The sequence below is a fragment of the Heteronotia binoei genome, chromosome 17 (assembly GCF_032191835.1).
Source record: "Heteronotia binoei isolate CCM8104 ecotype False Entrance Well chromosome 17, APGP_CSIRO_Hbin_v1, whole genome shotgun sequence".
Taxonomy (NCBI): Eukaryota; Metazoa; Chordata; class Lepidosauria; order Squamata; family Gekkonidae; genus Heteronotia; species Heteronotia binoei.
The window spans coordinates 9,868,278-9,890,085 of record NC_083239.1 but is presented as its reverse complement, the minus strand read 5'-3'; the positions used below and the strand labels follow the sequence as shown (position 1 = coordinate 9,890,085).

At 49.0% G+C, this 21,808-nt stretch overlaps 1 protein-coding gene across 1 annotated transcript; it reads right to left on the bottom strand.

The window, feature by feature from the left end:
* Positions 1-830: 830 nt before the first annotated feature.
* SLC30A2 (solute carrier family 30 member 2) lies at positions 831-21,353 on the bottom strand. Its single transcript, XM_060257881.1, is given in 10 exon segments — positions 831-1,302; positions 7,370-7,503; positions 9,252-9,253; positions 9,513-9,617; positions 10,603-10,759; positions 12,375-12,444; positions 12,447-12,527; positions 15,574-15,720; positions 17,267-17,481; positions 21,267-21,353. Coding segments are annotated over 10 exon segments (1,113 nt in total). The 5' UTR covers positions 21,323-21,353; the 3' UTR covers positions 831-1,156.
* Positions 21,354-21,808: the final 455 nt, after the last annotated feature.

The following is a 21,808-nucleotide window of genomic DNA, read 5'->3' as shown; positions in this document are numbered from 1 at the left end:
CTGACAAGCAAAAAACAGGAACAGAATTGCAGGGGTGGGGGGGGGGAGAGGGAGAGAACAACCTTCAACCAGTGGCCTCTAGCCTTTTTGGAATGGTGACCCACAAGCCCAGGTATAATTGTGACCCAGTTACAACACACACACCACCTAAGCAGGCAGACACAAATCAATAAAACTGCAAAAAGCTTGGGACTCACTTCCGCAGTGACCCATTTTTTAGTAGAGATCCACAGGCTGGAAAGTTCTGCCTTTAGGGTCGCCCGTTCCAAAGGACAAGCCGGCAGGGGACTTACTGGGATGCTCTGGGAGAGGGGAGGGAAGAAGCATGCTGGGCCTATGTCACCTATAGGGGGACATTGAGGGGAGTGACACTTCGGTTTTTGAGCAAAACTCTATGGTTTGAAGCTAATTCTTCCATAGAGCTTTGCCCAAAAACCAGAGCACCCCCCCCCCAGACGTCACCAACATGCCCATGTCACTTCTGGGTGAAATAGGCACGTCATGTTATTCCTGCTAGCCCTCCAAACTAGGGGATCCCCTGCCCCCACTGGGGACTGGAAAACCTAACTGCCTTTGAGAGCACTGAAAGACCAGGAGCTTCAAAATTAATCTAGTTTCTATGCACAGATAGAAGGCACAAAAAGCAAGACCTGGGAAAACGACTATGAAAACAAGCTTGAGTAGAAAGGAAGCTTCAGATATGGCTCATAGACTAATTTAAAAATGCTGCCTTTACATGGAATCCGGCCAGCAACAGATAACAACCAGTTTACAATGACGATGAGGAAGGGGGTGGGGGGAAGCCACAGCAAAGTCAACAAACAGACCAATAGATTCTGCTGTTTTAATTGCAGACCATTAAAAATTTACTTTTTTCTGAACAGGATGAAAAGGAGACATTAATGAACAAACAGTAGGAGGAGGAACGGGGCAAAAAAAAAATAATTATAGTTCCTTAAAATGTAGAATTCAGTGGAAAACAATCACATTGCTTAAGTCTCAAACACCCCTTCAGCAACCCCAGAATGCGCCATGGCTACAGCTGGTCCAGAAGACTATAGAATTTTAAAGTCGCAGGAATAGCAGGTCTGAGGTAGCTGTTTAGACAAGGCCATCCAGTCAAGGTTGCCTAGCAACTCTCCCTGGTGGGCATCTGTCAGTCCAAGGGGCTCTGGCATTCCTGACAATCGTTCATGTCCTCAGAGTAGTTCTCTATCTGGATGGTAGTAGTGTGGAAGCTGAAGGCCTCTTGCAGCCGGGAACTGGCTTCCTTCAAGACAGCCTGGGCGTCTGCGTTCTCGTCTGGGGAGCGAGAAGAGGAAAAAGGAAGAAGATGACGACACAGAATATAGAGTTGAGCATTTGATGGATTAGGAGAGCCACATTTTCTTCCTCTAGCCCACAGCAAGCCGCATCACAAACCTGGGAGGCATTTATTGAAAATAATTACAGGCCTCCTCTTCAGAGACCTGCTCAAAGCGGCTTACAAAATAAAAATCATAACAAGAAAAGCATTTAAATGAACCACCATTTTAAAACAGGCAATAAAGGCCCCGAAGTAGAAACATACTTGAAGTCCCAAACCATTAAACATCTGGTAGCTGAAATTATCCTTGAAACAGATCTGAGGCTAGAAACAGATTGTAGAAACAATAAAAAGATCACATACACCCTTTGTTAAAAGTCTGGGTAAAAAGAAATGCTTTAACATGGTGCCTGAAAGAGAATAGGCTAGGCTCCAGAGAGACTTCAAAGCAGAGAGCATTCCACATGGCAAGGCACCACCACTGAAAAAGCCCCGTCTCTGGTCACCACCCACCTCACTTCTGCAAGCAGAAGCAGAGAAAGCAAGAGTTGAGAAAAGGATGCATTCACAGTTGCAGACTCGGCCACTATGGATCCAATTCACAGGGAAATACTCTTGCCTAACGTCACGAGCCCCACTGAAAGGGAACTGGAGCGGTGCGCGTGACGTTAGAAACAGCATCATCCAGTCTTGCTGGGCGGTTTCACAAGACTGCCAGCAGATGGAAATGCCCCCTTAAAAAAAAAAAAAAGAGGAAGTAGCTTTGATGAAAGGACTGTGTTATGTCTTGCATTTAAGTCTTCATGTACAACACAGCGAACGCTACAGAGGTGACCAGTGGAAACCCACTGGTCCCCGGATGCAGCTCACTAATACTCTCCTCCAGTCAAGATCTGTGGCGGGAAGTTTAACTGGCCAGGATTGGATCTGGCCAGACGGAGGGTTGTTCCGGGGCATGTATATAATTGGGACCCCGGCCTGCCATTCTCTCTCTTGTGATGTACTCACCAATAAAGTATGTTGCCTTCAACACATCTCGTCACTCAGTACATGACAGACTGCATGAGATGAGTTCAAGAACTGCAGGTTGGATCCTACCCAACATGTGCTAAAACCATACAGCTTCGCATTCCACAACTACAAGCTCCTCTGCTCTCCTTCGCACCACTTATTCTAGGAGAAGCAGGGATGACAGAGTTAGACTAGGATCTGGCAAGCTAGAGTCTGAAAGCCCCGCTCTGATATGAAGCTCAGGGGGTGACCTTGGGGCAGTCAGTCTCTTTTGGCCTAATCACAGGACTGGTGTGAGGATAGCATGGGCAAGGAAAAGCACCAAGTCTGCAATGGGAGCTCCTAGGAGGAAGGGAAATGTAAAACTATACTGGATATGTAGGATTCTTTGGCTGAGGGGGCGGGGGAGGTGTTGTTGATCTTCCTGGTGAAAGATCTGCCATAGCCACCCATCTCATACCCAGGCACATCTAATAGCCTCCTCTTGAAGATTTTTTTTAAAATTAATTTATTAAGATATTTTTATTTATTTGATTTATATCCCACCCTTCCTGCAAAGCAGGGTCAGGGTGGATTTAGGGTTGCCAATCCCCAGGTGAAGGCAGGGGATCCCCCGGATTAGAGGCCCTCCCCCCGTTTCAGGGTCATCAGAAAGCGGGGGGAGGGGAGGGAAATGTCTGCTGGGAACTCTATTATTCCCTATGGAGATTTATTCCCATAGAAAATCATGGAGAATTGATCCGCGGGTATCTGTGGCTCTGGGGAAGCTGTTTTTTGGGGTAGAGGCACCAAATTTTCAGCAGAGCATCTAGTGCCTCTCCCCAAAATACCCCCCAAGTTTCAAAAAGTTTGGACCAGGGGGTCCAATTCTATGAGCCCCAAAAGGAGGTGCCCCTATCCTTCATTATTTCCTATGGAAGGAAGGCATTGAAAAGGTGTGCCGTCCCTTTAAATGTGATGGCCAGAACTCCCTTTGGAGTTCAATGATGCTTGTCACAGCCTTGATCTTGGCTCCACCCCTAATGTCTCCTGGCTCCACCCCCAAAGTCTCCTGGCTCCACCCCCAAAGTCCCCAGATATTTCTTGAATTGGACTTGGCAACCCTAGGTGGGTTCCATCAGAAGAGTAAACAATTAAAACAAGATTAAAATTAGAACACAAAACAGCCAAAATATAGACTTAAAAAAAGCTCTTCCTCAACAGACATAACCAATCAAGTCCAGAGGTCCACTGGATCTCAAGATGGCTGATGAGGGGGAGGCCTAATAGAGAGCGGTGTCAGCTGCCTCAACTGAAAGCCTGGTGGGAAAGCTCTGTTTTGCATGCCCTGTGGATCTCCAAAGGAAGCTCATTCCACCAGGCTGGAACCAGGGCCGGAAAAACCCTGGCCCTAGTCGATGTCAGACTTGGAACTTCAAAGTAAAACGGACCATCATCTGTAGCAAAGTCAATCTATTTATTTGAGAACTAGTGGTCTGGGTTAGAAGCAAGTTGAGATCGATACAGTTGAAAGCGAAGCATACCAATTTAACCTCTAGAGCCAGTTTGGTGTAGTGGTTAAGCGTGCGGACTCTTATCTGGGAGAACCGGGTTTGATTCCCCACTCCTCCACTTGCACCTGCTAGCATGGCCTTGGGTCAGCCATAGCTCTGGCAGAGGTTGTCCTTGAAAGGGCAGCTGCTGTGAGAGCCCTCTCCAGCCCCACCCACCTCACAGGGTGTCTGTTGTGGGGGAGGAAGGGAAAGGAGATTGTAAGCCGCTCTGAGACTCTTCGGAGTGGAGGGCGGATATAAATCCAATATCTTCTTCTTCAATATCTAACATCGAAAGCTAAACAATAAAACCATTCTCACACTTTTGGGAGGCAATCGCCGGTTCCCATACTCCCTTATCTCTTTCCCAAGGAAGGAACCCTGCTGGTTACCTTGAGGCTCACTATCTTCAAAGCCCTACTATGTTTGTTAGTGCTATGCCTGGAATTTCTCACTTGTGGTTAGTGGCTGTTACAACAAGTGTTTGAAATGCAAACCTTTATTCACATGCTTAGTAGAATCATTCCAAATGGAGTTAGTAAGGGCAAGGAAACATAAGCAAAGCAGGGTCAGGGTGGGTTTAGGGTTGAGTAAGTTACAATGTCTGGCAGTCGAGGCAAGTGAGATGCTGACATCCCCTCTGGGGCAGGGGATGTTGAGTTGCTGATCTTAAAGATCTATGGGGCTCATGCTGGGAAAGGTGGTCCCGAAGGGATGCTGGCCCTTGGCCGTATAGGGCTTTGAAGGTAAGCACCAGCAACCTGAAACAGATCTGGAACTCGATAGGCAGCCGGTGTAGTTTGCACAGCATAGGACGGATCCATGCCTGCCCAGGCAATGAGGTCAGCATCCACGCCGCTGTGTTCTGCACCAGCTGCAGTTTCTGGATCAGAGCCAAGGGAGGGCCATGCAGAGAGAGTTACAATAATCCAAGATGGAAGTGACTGTTGCGTGCGTCACTGTAGCCAAGTCATGGGGGCGAGATGCAGGGCCTATTGCCTGATCCGCCTCAGACAGAAAAAGGCAGACCTGGCAGCAGCAGTAACCTGGGCCTCCATAGCCAAAGAGGCATGCAGGAATACCCCCAGGCTCTTCACCCCTGATGCTGGCACCAATGGAGCCCTGTCAAAGGAGGGGAGCCTGATCCATGATCCCAATCCCCCCCCCCCCCGGCCCAAGCACAGGACCTCTGTCTTCAGTGGGTTCAGTTTCAGCCAGTTGTGTTTCAACCATCCAGCCACAGCTTGTAGCACTCTGGTCAGCTTCCCTGGGCCATCCATTAGTATATAGAGCTGGGAGGCATCCACACATTGGGGACACCCCATCCATGCCTCCGGATAATCTGGGCGAGGGGGTGCATATAGATGTTAAATAACACTGTGGAGAGAATCGGTCCCTGCTGCATTCCACATTCTGATGGGTGCCACTGAGACAATTCCCCCCTCCATGTGGCACTGTCTGTCCCCGACCATGGAGAAAGGAGGCCAGCCAGTGTAAAGCGAATCCCTGCATACCTTGCTTTCCTCCTCAATGGAGACCCAAAGCAGCTTGCAACGTCATTCTTCCCTCCTTCCTTTTACTTTTACAACAGTCCTGTAAAGTAAGTTAGTCTGGTCACTCAGCCAACTGCCACTGCAGAGTGGGGATCTGAACCTCGGTCTCCCGGATTCTAGTCTGACTCTCTTAACCACTACACCACACTGGCTGCCTTATCACGATACTGCTTCCTAGCATGGCCAGTTTTCTGGGCCCAGAACAGAATTTGTAATCAAGGCCATTTCCATATCTCCACTCCTTCCGCTGGCCTAACTTTCAGCTATATCGCGTGAACTTTTGGAAGGAAAAAAATAATATCCCATTTTTATTCTCACAAGGAATGAAGGGTGAGGAGACAGGCAGGCAGACATGTGCACATCTTGAAGTGTGAGCAATTTCCAAGCCTCTCTGAGCTTTCCAACACACTCTTCCTCTACAGAGTCCTATCTGCAGCTCATGAAACAATGGGAAGGAGCTGAAGTCCGTGCAATCCCAACTGTAAGTCAAGCCTATCTATCTAACTGGCTATCTATTGAGAGCCAGTTTGGTGTAGTAGTTAAGTGTGTGGACTCTTATCTGGGAGGACCAGGTTTGATTCCACACTCCTCCACTTGCACCTGCTGGAATGGCCTTGGGTCAGCCATAGCTCTGGCAGAGGTTGTCCTTGAAAGGGCAGCTGATGTGAGAGTCCTCTCAGCTCCACCCACCTCACAGGTTCTTCTCCTTCTCCTCCTCCTCCTCCTCCTCCCTATAAAATGCAATTTGCAGACTTGAGCAGCCTCAGAGCAGAGCTGGAAATGGTGAGGAGGCTTAACCCCCATCTTCCACTCAGTTTTGCTCAGTGATTTTTTTGTAGAGAAAGCCCAGTAGGGACGCATTTGCATGTAGGCCACGCCCCTGATGACACAATTGTTTCACTCAGGAACTCGTTTGCATATTAGGCTACACTCCCTGACACCAAGCCAGCCAGAACTGCGTTCCTGTGCGCCTTGCTCAGAAAAAGCCCTGGTTTTGCTCCTCTAATTCACACCCCAGCAGTGTTCCCTCTAAGCTGAGTCAGCTCACATGCTTTTGTTTCAGCTCAGGAAGGATGGCCCCAGAGCAAACTAATTTGTACAGTAGCCAAATTGCTCGCTCACAACTTTAATGTCAGTAGCTCACAAGGTACAATTTTTGCTCCCAAGACTCCACAGCTTAGAGGGAGTATTGCTCCCCAGTGTTGCTACCATTTTCAGGGAGGGGGAAGGCATGCCATTTAAAAATCTGTGGTTTTTTACCTAAAACTAAGCAGCAAACCCAGTCACGATTATAAAGACCAGGGTGGCCAAACTGCAGCTCCGGAGCCACACGTGGCTCTTTCACACATATTGTGTGGCTCTCGAAGGCCCTGCCACCCTGTCAGCCCACTCGGAAAAGACGTTTCTCTCTTTAAATCACTTCTCCAAGTCAAGCCCGCCGATGGCTTAGAGATTGCATGTAAAGTTGTTTACTTTCTACCTCTCCCTCCTTCCCTCCTCCCTCCCCATCTATTTTCCTCCCTCCCTCCCTCTTGCGGCTCTTAAATATCTGATGTATGTTCATGTCTTGTGTCTCTCAAACATCCGACGTTCATGTCTTGCGGCTCTCAAACATCTGACGTTTATTCTATGCGGCTCTTACAATAAGCAAGTTTGGCCACCCCGAAAAAGACTGATTGAAGGGTTAAACACCCCTTCTGCAGCCAGCCTGGATGCAAACTGGGGTTGCAATTTGCGTTTTAGAAACGGATGGAGATGCACTGTCCTGGCCTCCTTTGTTGTTGCTCCAGGTCCCAGGATCAGCTTGGTGGGCCCCTCCAACAGCTGTGGACAGATGCCTGACCCCTCCCAGCTGCAGATGTCAGCCATGCTTACTCACCCCTTTCTGGGGGACCCAGTCCAAGGATTACGGCAGCTACACCTAGCAAGCCCCGAATCCGAACCCGCAGCCTGGAGAGGCAACTTACTGATTGCAATGTGAACCGATAAAACTGGCTGAGACACAGTTAGGGCCCAGATGTGGAGGCTGTGAAGGGCTTTCACACCACTGATGGATAGCAGGATCAGTTTCACTTCATTAAAATCCACACCCTTAGGTTGCCTGCAGAAAATCCAAGAGGGAAATGCCAGTTAGATGCCAGCAATTGGGCACGGGGGACACTAGGGGGAGCTCCATGGTCACTCTGACTTGCTTCTCTTCCCTCAAACAAAAATGGTCAAATATCTCCAGAGCTCTGTTTCTCAGGCGAGATTTCAAGCCCCACTCGACTTCCTTGCCCTCTGAATCTTGCATTCAAAGGAAACTAGGGTTGCCAACAGCCCTGAGGAAAAAAATGTCTCATCTCCCCTTTTCAACCATTAAGTCATAACTGACCTATGGTGTAGGGTTTTCAAGGCAAGAGACATTCAAAGGTGGCTTGCCACTGTGGGCCTCTGTGCTGCGACCCCGGCATTCCTTGGTGGTCTTCCATCCAAATACTGACCAGGGTTGACCTGCTTAGTTACCAAAATTTGACAAGATCAGGCTAACTATTTAACAGAGGGTTCATGTGTCAAAACGTACAGTTGGAAGATCTTTATAAACATCGTCAGGTAAGACATTCCCCATCCCGACTGCTGGCAACCTTAAGGGAAACCTAAGATCTGTGCTAAGAAATATGATGCTCCTTCACATTAAGAAGAAGAAGATATTGGATTTATATCCCGCCCTCCACTCCAAAGAGTCTCAGAGCGGCTCACAATCTCCTTTCCCTTCCTCCCCCACAACAGACACCCTGTGAGGTGGGTGGGGCTGGAGAGGGCTCTCACAGCAGCTGCTCTTTCAAGGACAGAGTCTCAGAGCCGCCTACAATCTCCTTTCCCTTCCTCCCCCACAACAGACACCCTGTGAAGTAGATGAAGATATTGGATTTATATCCCGCCCTCCACTCCGAAGAGTCTAAGAGTGGCTCACAATCTCCTTTACCTTCCTCCCCCACAACAGACACCCTATGAGGTGGGTGGGACTGAGAGGGCTCTCACAGCAACTGCCCTTTCAAGGACAACCTCTGCCAGAGCTATGGCTGACCCAAGGCCATTCCAGCAGGTGCAAGTGGAGGAGTGGGGAATCAAACCCGGTTCTCCCAGATAAGAGTCTGCATACTTAACCACTACACCAAACTGGCTCTCTTAACAAGGCAACGCTCAAATAAGTTTTATTCCAGTGTTGCGGCCCTGGTGTGGGACACCGTTTGCAAGGGTCTCTTCCTGAAACATCTCAGGCCTCCTCCTCTTAATATTTTTCAGCTTTTTTTAAAAAAAGAGAGAGAAGTTAACAAGCAGTACTTTTATTCTAAGGAATATGAAGGAGGCAATACTCAACTGAACTATACAAGGCAATACCTGATTGTGGTTTCCAACCAAGATTTGAAGTTTCCAACCAAGATGATCAGCCCTGTTTTTTGGTTTAAATCATACCTCTCAGTAGTCGGTTCTCAGTTTAGGAACTGACTTTTTTTCTTTCACTGGAGCTTCTCCCGAAACCTGAGCCTGTACATCTTCCAGAAAAGTGAGTTAGAAGCTTGTAAATCAAGCTGGCTTTTGGTGGTCAAGGACAGAGTTGGAGTAGCAGTGTATTATCATTTTGCCCTGAGCTATCAGAATGGGCTAGGAATGTAACAAAATAAGATATATTCCTGGCTCTGGGATGTTTTAGGGCTCAAATACACATTATTCTTTTTGTGTGTGTAGATTTTTAAACAACCCCCCTCCCACTTTTGCAAGTTCAATTGCCTGGGACTGCTTTCTCAGGAAAGAGAACAGAATCTTTAACTATCTCCTCCCCTGCAGGTTCTCATCAGAAAAAGTCACCCCTGAGTTGCTGTCCCCGCCCCCGAGAAATAAATGATGGTGCATGTAAGTTTTCCTTTGGCGAGGGGCGTAAAAGGAGCCTGGTGGTAACTACGTGCAAAAGCCACATAGAAAGCCAGAGTTAAATTCTCCCCTTCCTGACTCTTTGATTAAGTAATCCTGGCAGGCAAGTTTGCACAAGGAAACCATGTCTTGAATATAAACAGGGAAGAAATCCTTCATAGTCCAATATAATCCCCTCCCAATCATGCAGGGATATACTTCCATCAGCACAAGGACCACATCTTGGAGAATGCTCAGCGTTGTTCCAAGGACAAGGATGGAAAACAAGAAAGTGCAGATGGGATCCACGTACTTCAGCTCTGGCTGAAAGGTGTGAACAGAAGAGTCGAATAGTACGGGGGACAGTAGTACAACACCAAATTTGATGGTGACTACTGAAAAAAGTATGACATGGCTGCCGTCATTCCCTTGGCAATAGGGAGAGCATCAAACTCCATAATGGAACAGACCCTATGACCTATGAACATATGAAGCTGCCTTCTACTGAATCAGACCCTCGGTCCATCAAAGTCAGTATTGTCTAAGACTGGCAGCAGCTCTCCAGGGTCCTCAAGCTGAGGTTTTTCACACCTATTTGCCTGGATCCTTTTTTGGAGATGCCAGGGATTGAACCTGGACCTTCTGCTTCCCAAGCAGATGCTCTACCACTGAGCCACCCTCCCTCCCCAAACATATGAACATATGAAGCTGCCTTCTACTGAATCAGACCCTCAGTCCATCAAAGTCAGTATTGTCTACTCAGACTGGCAGTGGCTCTCCAGAGTCTCAAGCTGAGGTTTTTCACACCTATTTGCCTGGACTCTTTTTTGGAGATGCCAGGGATTGAACCTGGGACCTTCTGCTTCCCAAGCAGATGCTCTACCACTGAGCTACCGTCCCTCCCCACAACACAGATGCTGGAAGGAAAAAACCCATAGGCTCCTGCTTGTTATTCCTCCTGGGCGTAATGAAGCTCAGGCATGGCTTTATCTAGTGAGAAAATGGCAGGGGAGGAAAAGGTTAAATGTCCTGTTTTCTCCGCACTGCTCTGTTCCTTTTGTAAAGCAACCCCAGAGACCATATTTGCAAAAGCAAAAGAAACAGTAAGGTCTAGCTCAACTTTCAGGAAAAGGCCTTTTTTCAGTATCGGCTAGCTGAGACTCCAGAACTGAAGATCCCAAGGAACAATCGTGAGACCTTCCACACACAAATTGTGCACGGATCGATCATGGGAGCCGCTTATGATTCTACATATAGAATGACCACTCTGGCCATAGCCTTCCCAAAAAAAGCACAGCTGGACTCTTACCTTGAAATAGATGATGTAGGCTGCCACCAAGACCCCGATGCTTTGCAGAAGGTCCCCAACAACATGGATGAATGCAGCCCGAACACTAGTATTCTGTCCCTCACCATGACTGTGATGCCTATGCCCATGCCCTGACTGGTGAAGGAAGACTCCCATTCTGCAGAGATCAAGGCAAACGGTTAGGGGAAAGGAAGCCATGTAGATTCTCAACTTCTCTCTCATCAAGGAAACACCTTTTGCCACAGCATATTATTGGAACTGTCTGGGACACTGATGCTCTGTATTCTTGGTGCTTTGGGTGGGGCAAAGGCTTCTAGACCCACTTGTGAAACTTCTGATGGCACTTGGGGGGTTTTTTTTGGCCACTGTGTGACACAGAGTGTTGGACTGGATGGGCCATTGGCCTGATCCAACAGGGCTTCTCTTATGTTCTTATGTGACACAGAGTGTTGGACTGGAGGGGCCATTGGCCTGATCCAACAGGGCTTCTCTTATGTTCTTATGTGACACAGAGTGTTGGACTGGATGGGCCATTGGCCTGATCCAACAGGGCTTCCCTTATGTTCTTATGTGACACAGAGTGTTGGACTGGATGGGCCATTGGCCTGATCCAACAGGGCTTCTCTTATGTTCTTATGTGACACAGAGTGTTGGACTGGATGGGCCATTGGCCTGATCCAACAGGGCTTCCCTGATGTTCTTATGTGATACAGAGTGTTGGACTGGATGGGCCATTGGCCTGATCCAACAGGGCTTCTCTTATGTTCTTATGTGACGCAGAGTGTTGGACTGGATGGGCCATCGGCCTGATCCAACAGGGCTTCTCTTATGTTCTTATGTGACACAGAGTGTTGGACTGGATGGGCCATTGGCCTGATCTAACAGGGCTTCTCTTATGTTCTTATGTGACGCAGAGTGTTGGAATGAATGGGCCATTGGCCTGATCCAACAGGGCTTCTCTTATGTGACGCAGAGTGTTGGACAGGAGGGGCCATTGGCCTGATCCAACATGGCTTCTCTTATGTGACGCAGAGTGTTGGACTGGATGGGCCATCGGCCTGATCCAATAGGACTTCTCTTATGTTCTTATGTGACACAGAGTGTTGGACTGGATGGGCCATTGGCCTGATCCAACAGGGCTTCTCTTATGTTCTTATGTGACGCAGAGTGTTGGACTGAATGGGCCATTGGCCTGATCCAACAGGGGCTTCTCTTATGTGACGCAGAGTGTTGGACAGGAGGGGCCATTGGCCTGATCCAACATGGCTTCTCTTATGTTCTTGGCACTTGGCAATCCATGCTGCAAGGAAAGCAACACCACTCCTTGCTACCACACCCTCCGTTTCAGAGCCACACGACTGCCAGGGACTTCATTAAGGAAGAACTGTCCACACTTCAAATTCTCACAGCCCACAGTGCAAAGCTGCAGAAGCAAATGACAGAAAGATGACTTGAGGAAGTGAGTCAAACTACAGAAGGAGGCAAATTTACCTTCAAGGAGAACCCTACCCCTGCAGTCAATTTCTCATGCCTGAAACTGTCATCACAGACACACGAGAATGCAGTGTAAATGCAGACAAACAGAGTGCAGTTATATTTGGACACAGTCACACAAAAGAACATCAGAGGGATACAAAGGCCAGCAGGGAAAGGGGGGACTTTTCCTTTGAACAGAGCTGATCTGAGCCTTCCACGGCCAGCTGCTAAGGTCACCCCCCCCATCAGTCAAGAATCTCCACTTTGTGTCGCTTTTGAAAGTGATTCCTACGTACATGATATTCACTGCCACTGCGCAGGCAGAAGTGATGAGCATCGCTTCCCCTTCTATCTCGTACTCCCCGAGAGAAGCCGCTGGACTGCCAAGTAGACCAAGACACCCGTCACAACCCAGATGGAGAGCACGGACAGCAGGGCTCCCAAAATCTCTACAGCAGGGGAAAGACAGGGAGATTTGCAAATACACAGTGGGCAGCTCCAGGCCGTTCGTCTGTCAAGATCAGACCTTATCTACTCTGATTGCTAGCGGCTCTCAAATAGAGGCCTTTCACATCACCTGATCCTTCTGGCTGGAGATGCCAGGCACTGACCTGGGATCTTCAGAATGACAAGCAAAAGCTCTGTTGTTACGGTCCCTCCCCATATCAGCTGCATGACAAAGGCGGAGAACCCAGCAAGTGACCACTGTCAAAGATGTAAATGCAGTGACCACTGGGACCACCAGTCACAGGTAGCAGTCCCAAGGAAGACACTTAAAACAGACAACAGTTAAACAATCTATATTGGTTCAGGCAGGTAACAGAGTCAGTAGGCAGTCCAAAAAAAATACACTTACAGACAAGTATAGCCAGGCAGAGATCCGTATACAGACTCTACGAGAATAGTCATTACATGGTCCAAAGGCATCTATCCAATATTCATCCAAACAGTACGTCACGCCAGTATTGTTCTTTTCCTAACCCATAGCGAACTGGTAGCTGGCTACTATATTTCTAATGGCCTTAGCCAATCATAGCACAGACTGGCTAAGTAGTTCACAGGGTTGCATCATACAAGCTTAGCAAGCAACACCTGACGACAATGTACCACCTGTAGTCAAGGATAACTCAGTCCCTGACAGTTCCAAGCCTCCTTAAAGGAACAGGACATCCAGCTTGATTCTCAGCACATTTCGTAGGGAGCTGAGGCCTGAGCAATGCCAGCTAGCTTTCTTTCTGCAGACAATACTGTTATTGCACAAGATAGCCAGAGGGCCATTCCAATTTCAGACATTCTTATGTAGTGACCTGAAACATTTGCATCCAGAGAACGATGTCTATTACGTATTAAGAAAAAACCCTCTGCTGCCCCCTGCTGCAAGGAGTTCAGAGCAACAGAGGAATTCTGAAACAAAGTTAGCTGTAGTGTGCTGTGCAGTTCTAAATGCAAGCAGACTTGCTACACAGGGAGCCATATCCTCCTAGTCCCGTGCAGAGGGTCCAGGAGATCTACGTTTTCCATTGCTGCAGCTCTTTCCAGCCACAGAATGACGATGATGATCATAAAATGATCACAAGAACAGCTATGAGGATTGGAGGGCTAGAGTGCAAAGGGAGAAGGGGATGAAACACCCCCCTCTTCACCCAAAGGGTGATTAACTTATGGAATTCACTGCCACAGGAGGTGGTGGCGGCCACAAGCATGGCCACCTTCAAGAGGGGGTTAGATAAAAATATGGAGCAGAGGTCCATCAATGGCTATTAGCCACAGTGTGTGTGTGTGTGTGTGTATTTGGCTGCTGTGTGACACAGAATGTTGGACTGGATGGGCCACTGGCCTGATCCAACATGGCTTCTCTTATGTTCTTATGTGACTCAGAGTGTGTGACTGGATGGGCCATTGGCCTGATCTAACATGGCTTCTCTTATGTTCTTATGTGACACAGAGTGTTGGACTGGATGGGCCACTGGCCTGATCCAACATGGCTTCTCTTATGTTCTTATGTGACTCAGAGTGTGTGACTGGATGGGCCATTGGCCTGATCTAACATGGCTTCTCTTATGTTCTTATGTGACACAGAGTGTTGGACTGGATGGGCCACTGGCCTGATCCAACAGGGCTTCTCTTATGTTCTTATGTGACACAGAGTGTTGGACTGGAGGGGCCACTGGCCTGATCCAACATGGCTTCTCTTATGTTCTTATGTGACACAGAGTGTTGGACTGGATGGGCCACTGGCCTGATCCAACATGGCTTCTCTTATGTTCTTATGTGACTCAGAGTGTGTGACTGGATGGGCCATTGGCCTGATCTAACATGGCTTCTCTTATGTTCTTATGTGACACAGAGTGTTGGACTGGAGGGGCCACTGGCCTGATCCAACATGGCTTCTCTTATGTTCTTATGTGACACAGAGTGTTGGACTGGATGGGCCATTGGCCTGATCCAACAGGGCTTCTCTTATGTTCTTATGTGACTCAGAGTGTTGGACTGGATGGGCCACTGGCCTGATCCAACATGGCTTCTCTTATGTTCTTATGTGACACAGAGTGTTGGACTGGATGGGCCACTGGCCTGATCCAACGGGGCTTCTCTTATGTTCTTATGTGACACAGAGTGTTGGACTGGAGGGGCCATTGGCCTGATCCAACAGGGCTTCTCTTATGTTCTTATGTGACACAGAGTGTTGGACTGGATGGGCCACTGGCCTGATCCAACAGGGCTTCTCTTATGTTCTTATGTGACTCAGAGTGTTGGACTGGATGGGCCACTGGCCTGATCCAACATGGCTTCTCTTATGTTCTTATGTGACACAGAGTGTTGGACTGGATGGGCCACTGGCCTGATCCAACATGGCTTCTCTTATGTTCTTATGTGACACAGAGTGTTGGACTGGATGGGCCACTGGCCTGATCCAACATGGCTTCTCTTATGTGACTCAGAGTGTTGGACTGGATGGGCCACTGGCCTGATCCAACATGGCTTCTCTTATGTTCTTATGTGACACAGAGTGTTGGACTGGATGGGCCACTGGCCTGATCCAACATGGCTTCTCTTATGTTCTTATGTGACACAGAGTGTTGGACTGGAGGGGCCATTGGCCTGATCCAACGGGGCTTCTCTTATGTTCTTATGTTCACAGCAGCATCTGCAGAAGAGCTATTTCAACTACTTGCGTTTCATTGTTCCAGCCTCACGATCTGCGAGGCTGTTCCTTGGGGCAGATCCTGCAACCCCAGCAATGATCTTTCTGGATAGTTGGAAAGAGCTTTCTGGATGGTTGGAAAGAGCCGAAAGCAGGCTCTTCCCTTTAAATTTGATCTAGGCAATAATCAGGGCTGGCCCTAGACCGTTCGGCACCCTAGACAAGGCTAATTTCTGGTACACGCCCCCCCCCCCGCACTGATGATGTCACTGAGTCACACAGGAGGCACCTAGTTTACCCAGCAGCAGCGCTGGCCCTGCCAATAATAAATACAACTCTGTTTAAGTTACCTGCCCGATGCCAGCCAAAATTCATGGTCTTGGTAGCCGGCCGGGATGACACCCAGAGCGAGAAGAGGCTGATCATCATGCTGGCAAAGTCGGTCAGCAGATGGGCTGCATCGGTCATGATGGCCAAGCTGTGGGCAAAGTACCCTCCTGGGTAGAGACATGGGAAGTGGAAAGAAGGTGGCTCAGTGGTAGAGCATCTGCTTGGGAAGCACAAGGTCCCAGGTTCAATCCCTGGCATCTCCAAAAAAGGGTCCAGGCAAATAGGTGTGAAAAACCTCAGCTTGAGACCCTGGAGAGCTGTGGCCAGTCTGAGAAGACAATACTGACTTTGATGGACCGAGGGTCTGATTCAGTATAAGGCAGCTTCATATGTAGGAGGGATGGTGGCTCAGTGGTAGAGCTTCTGCTTGGGAAGCAGAAGGTCCCAGGTTCAATCCCTGGCATCTCAAAAAAAGGGTCCAGGCAAACAGGTGTGAAAAACCTCAGCTTGAGACCCTGGAGAGCCGCTGCCAGTCTGAGAAGACAATACTGACTTTGATGGACCGAGGATCTGATTCAGTATAAGGCAGCTTCATATGTAGGAGGGATGGTGGCTCAGTGGTAGAGCTTCTGCTTGGGAAGCAGAAGGTCCCAGGTTCAATCCCTGGCATCTCCAACTAAAAAGGGTCCAGGCAAATAGGTGTGAAAAACCTCAGCTTGAGACCCTGGAGAGCCGCTGCCAGTCTGAGAAGACAATACTGACTTTGATGGACCGAGGGTCTGATTCAGTATAAGGCAGCTTCATATGTTTATATGTTTGGGGAGGGACGGTGGCTCAGTGGTAGAGCATCTGCTTGGGAAGCAGAAGGTCCCAGGTTCAATCCCTGGCATCTCCAACTAAAAAGGGTCCAGGCAAATAGGTGTGAAAAACCTCAGCCTGAGACCCTGGAGAGCCGCTGCCAGTCTGAGAAGACAATACTGACTTTGATGGACCGAGGGTCTGATTCAGTATAAGGCAGCTTCATATGTTCATAAGCATTATAGACCATTGGTGGCTCTCATCAGGACCACGAGGCTCCTTCCAACAGCAGGAATGTGGAAAGCTAGTACATCAGAGAAGAGATCTTCTCAATGACATGCTAGTTTTCGGAGCACAGGGAATTTCTGAAATGAGGGCACCATTCACCATTCAATCTCCTCCACTGCGTGTACACTCCAAAGTGATATGGTCCTAGAAAGACTGCATTGAATTGTATTTCCACACAGGCAGCTCCCTCCGAGAATGCACTTGCAGATCTAAAAGCTGCTTCCTCCTAAATGCTCATGTGTGCATAGACTCATTTACTCTGTTACAAGAGGAGGGCGGTGTAATCCAGCATGACATATTTCTGTAGAGTGCCCTTCCTCCAAGGGCACTCACCCTGGTCCTGCATTCCTACTCTTCCCAAGTGCACCAGCTCCAGCCACTGCATTTTCTTAGGGCACTGTGTAAGCAGAAACATACATTCATCCTTGCACACACGTTTGCATCTTGTAACACAGCACATGAATGCGCATTCATGCACGATGTCTTTGGAAAACACGTGCAGTCAGGGATAGAAAGCCTGGGGTACCTCTGACCAGGCAGCCTCTTTGACAGACTACTCTGAGCTGTGCATAGTTTTGTGGCTACTCTCAAAGAAACGGTGCAGTGTGACAAGCTCTGGTATCTTACCCACAACTTCCCCCGTCATGAAGACCAAGCAGATTGCAGAGACCATGTAGAGTTTCCTGCGTGCTCGCTCTCTTTCACAGTCGTAGCCATTGCCAGAGGCCCAGTTGGAATGGCAATGCTGGTTTCCCTTCAGGCCCAGCTCGATGGCAGAGAGGTCTGGGACATAGCCAAGCATCGAACCATGGAAACTGTTCCCCGAAATCCCTAAATAAGACCTGAACCAGGAAGAGCAATTTTTTAAAAGAAAAAGTTATTCTCTACGAGGGAGTTGCTTGGTAACTGATATCCAGTGATGGACACAAGCCCCTCCCCTCCACTGTGCCCTCAGTAACCACACACTATATCATTATGTTTATTCAAGGACCACACAACTCTCATGACTGGAGATCTGCACAGCTTAGCACAAAAAAAAACCTGCCACACATAGAACCAGAACAATGCATATTAATATTTCAATCATTATTCAGCACCAAGAAAGCTGTTGACGCAACCTGTGTAAATTAGGCAGATTAAGCACTTTACAAAATCCAATTCTCCACTAGTTATGGTGAGAACAAGATTTTTCCGACCACGGAAAATCTTATCCAGCAACATTTCCACAGTTTCTTTCACAAAGTATTGACTTTGCCCATCTCTCTTTTTTTTTTTTTTGGTACTTTTTGTATTTTGTGTGTGTGTGCAGGCCTGGAAGTCATGGCAGCTTCTGGTGACCCCTATTGGGGCCTGGAGGATGCTCAGAGAAGCGGTTTGATACAGCCTGCCTCTGCCTCCCGACTGCTGGTATTCCAAGGAGGCCTCCCTTTCAAGTACTTGCCGGGGTTGGCCCCGCTTAGCTTCCAAGATATTATGAGATCAGGCTTGCCCGGGCTATCCAGGTCAGGTGACTTTGCCACCATATCTTTGCAATCAAGCAGGCTAGAAACTTGGCATGGATCCTATCAGGCCAAGAAGGCTGGGGGAGGTGATTGTGATTGCGAAGTGGTGATTGCAAGGGAAAGAAGATACAAATCCCATTGCTTTACAAAGTGGGGGGCAGGTGGTATTTGTGAATTTCCTGCATTGTGCAGGGCGTTAGACTAGAGGACCCTGGAGGTCCCTTCCAACTCTATGATTCTGTCTGTTGCACTGCTCAAGAAGCCTTGGGAGTGACTGCTACGTAGCAAGAAAACAGTGTTGGTTCCAAGGTGGAACAATGATCATTTAACACTCCACTGCTGCTTCCAGAGTAAAATGCTTCTCTTTTTTGGATCCCAGATTTCAGCTGCAAGATACAAAAGGCACATTCTTACTCGGGGATTAGCGCATCCTCCTTGCGCACACACCTCAGACCTGGATGTTGGCTGCTGCCCTGAACAGATTTATTAGAAAGTAAGTCCCACTGAACTGATTAGGATTTCCTTCTGAATCACCAGGCTGACACTGTAGAGCACTCTGCCAATGCAAAGAGGCGACAAGTTTCGTTTCACTGATGTGCCAGATTTTAATAAGAGCGCAAGGAACTCATCGATACCCATAAGGGTTTGCTCACACATTCATTGGTGGCGGGGCGGGGGGGGGGGGAGGTTTCAGATAAATTACAGAATGGAGACAGTGCTTTAATAGTATGGGCATCCTTCCTTTCAATTAGCAGGCTGGAGATCCTGCCAGAATTGTACGGCGAGAAGAAGTGGGGATGCCAAGGTCTTAAGGTTTTAGCCACCTTCCTGAGACCTCCAGGGGAAGAGACCGGAGGCTATTTTCTGCTGCATTTCAGCAATTAGTTTTGTGTTTATGGCTACTACTAGGGCCTGACAAGTGCTGTCCCCTTCCAGAGTTGCCACTAGGCTCCACCCACATTTCACCAGGCTCCACCTCAATCCTAGGCTCCTCTCCCTGCTTCTCAGGCTTTAGAGACCACAAAGTGGGGCACGAGATAGAGTCAAACAGCACAGTCCACAAAGGCACTCAAAAGGCTGCATTTGATTGGTCTCTCTGTTTAATTGCACTTAAGTGCACAGCTGGAAAAATTCTCCAAATTTCTAACAAGTGGCACCCATATTAGATTCACTGCATTTTTAAAAAAATTCACAGCCAGGCTCATTAGCTCAACACTTTTGTCTAATATTTAAGAAGTTGCATCCAAATCCTATCAAGGCCCTGCGAAAGGTTTGTCTATTTTTTTTGTTACCATGGAAGTTCCTGAACTTTGCATTGCTGAGTGTACCAAGCAAAACATGATCAACTGAGATTTTCCACAGTTTTCTAAGCAGACCCTGCAACCAGTGTTCCCTCTAAGCTGAGTGAGCGTGAGCTAGCTCACAGTTTTTTAGCCTCTGGTTCACACGTTTTTGTCTTAGCTCAGGAAAAATGGCCCCAAAGCAAACTAATTTATGCAGTAGCTCACAATTTTAACGCCAGTAGCTCACAAAGTAGAATTTTTGCTTTCAAGACTCCACAGCTTAGAGGGAGTATTCCCTGCAACCTATTTGGTTCTTCCTAGAAGTGGCATGCCTTGAAGAAAAGACAGAGAGAGCAAGAGGCCTGACCCATAAGGAGCATGAGCCACCAGGACATTCCCTGATATAAACTCAACTGAAATGAACTTGAGAAGAAGTATTTCCATTGCAGTTTGGGATGCAATAGGTTGCAGGGGGTAGAGTGTCAGACTAGGGGCAGGAAGATCTGGGTTTAAATCCCATTCTGTCATGAGGTCCCTGGGCCAGTTCCTTCTGAGCTTTTTACAGGGCTGTTGTGAAGATACAGTGAAGAACAGTTCACTGGAGGAAAAGCTGCAAGATAACTTCCAGACATATTTTGAGCCACCTTTATCGCCAAATTAAAGGACATTGAAGTTACTCAGTAGAGATTCTTTACTCATCGGCCACACCACGGTTTACCTCTCAGGCTGCCATTTTAGGCTTCCTCACACAGGATGAGCAGCCATTAAACAAACAGAGCTTCCCTCCTTCCTGCTAATTCAGGTTAAGAAAAGCTTCATCTCCTTCAGGTAGGGGGAGTAGCTTTCTTCCACTCAGCAGTCCAGAAACATGTGCGTGTGTGTGTGATTAGGGTTCCCAAGTCCAATTCAAGCAATATCTGGGGACTTTGGGGGTGGAGCCAGGAGACTTTGGGGGTGGGGCCAGGAGACATTAGGGGTGGAGCCAAGATCAAGGCTGTGACAAGCATCATTGAACTCCAAAGGGAGTTCTGGCCATCACATTTAAAGGGACGGCACACCTTTTCAATTCCTTCCTTCCATAGGAAATAATGAAGGATAGGGGCACCTTCTTTTGGGGCTCATAGAATTGGAAGAAGATATTGGATTTAAGAAGATATTGGATTTATCCAAGAAGATTTGGACCCCCTGGTCCAATCTTTTTGAAACTTGGGGGGTATTTTGGGGAGAGGCACTAGATGCTATTCTGAAACTTTGGCGCCTCTACCTCAAAAAACAGCCCCCCCAGAGCCCCAGATACCTGCAGATCAATTCTCCATGATTTTCTATGGGAATAAATCTCCCTAGGGAATAACAGAGTTCCCAGCAGACATTTCCCTCCCCTCCCCCCGCTTTCTGACGACCCTGAAGCGGGGGGAGGGTCTCCAAACCGGGGGATCCCCTGCCCCCACCTGGGGATTGGCAACCCTAGTGGAGATTAAGCAGAAATATCCAAACTTTCAGCTGGTTAGTAAGTATATGGAGGGGGGCGGGGTGGGGGGCGGCGAGGAACAACCCTGCCTCCCAGAAGCAGCTTGGGCTGCAATTCAACTCCAGCTGGGGACCCTTGGGAACAAACCCGTCGAACGCAGAAGGGCTGCCTTCGGCGTGCACAGCTGGAAGCCGTCGCCCCCTTGCCCGGGAGCAACCCCCGTGGCCCTCCGTCGGATTTACTTCCCAGTAAGCCTACAGAGGCAGGCTCGGGTTGGCAGAGCAACAGCTGGCGACGAGAGGAGCACCGCTCTGGGGCTCCAGGAGGGGGAGTGTGCGGGACACGCCTGAGCCACCCCGCCGTGCCCTGCCCACCTGGCTTCCACCCCTTGCAGGAGGTGGCTCTTTTCTCCCGCGTCGCTCGGCTCCATTCTCCCCGGGGCGGCAGGTGCGCGCAGAGCCCTTCCCGGCGCCCCCCAACCCCGCTTCTCCCGCTCGAGGGCAGCGGCGCTCGGCGCTGCCTTCTTATCGCGCTCCCGCCGCAGCAGCAGCAGCAGCCCGGGTGGAAAGGGCGCGGACGTGCGCAAAGGCCAGGCGTCCGGCGGCCGGTCCCGGCTGCAAAGTTTGCAAGCGGCGGACCGCGTGAGCGGCTCGCAATCCTCGCCCGCGCCCTTGAAGCGCCGGCCCGCTGCCTCCGCCGCGTGGCCCGGGACAGAGGAGAAGGCGAGGCCGCCGGCCCCGAAGGGAAAGCCCGGGCCTTCGCCAGCATTCCTTTGCCTGGAAAAGGTCCATGGCCACGGAGTCCCCCCTTCAAAGCTGAGACGGAGATAAAATCTGCCGTTTTTATCCTGGCCCTTCCTCTAAAGGCAACGTGGCTGGCTCTTGGGTCCTTACAACAGCCCTGGCAATGCACTTGG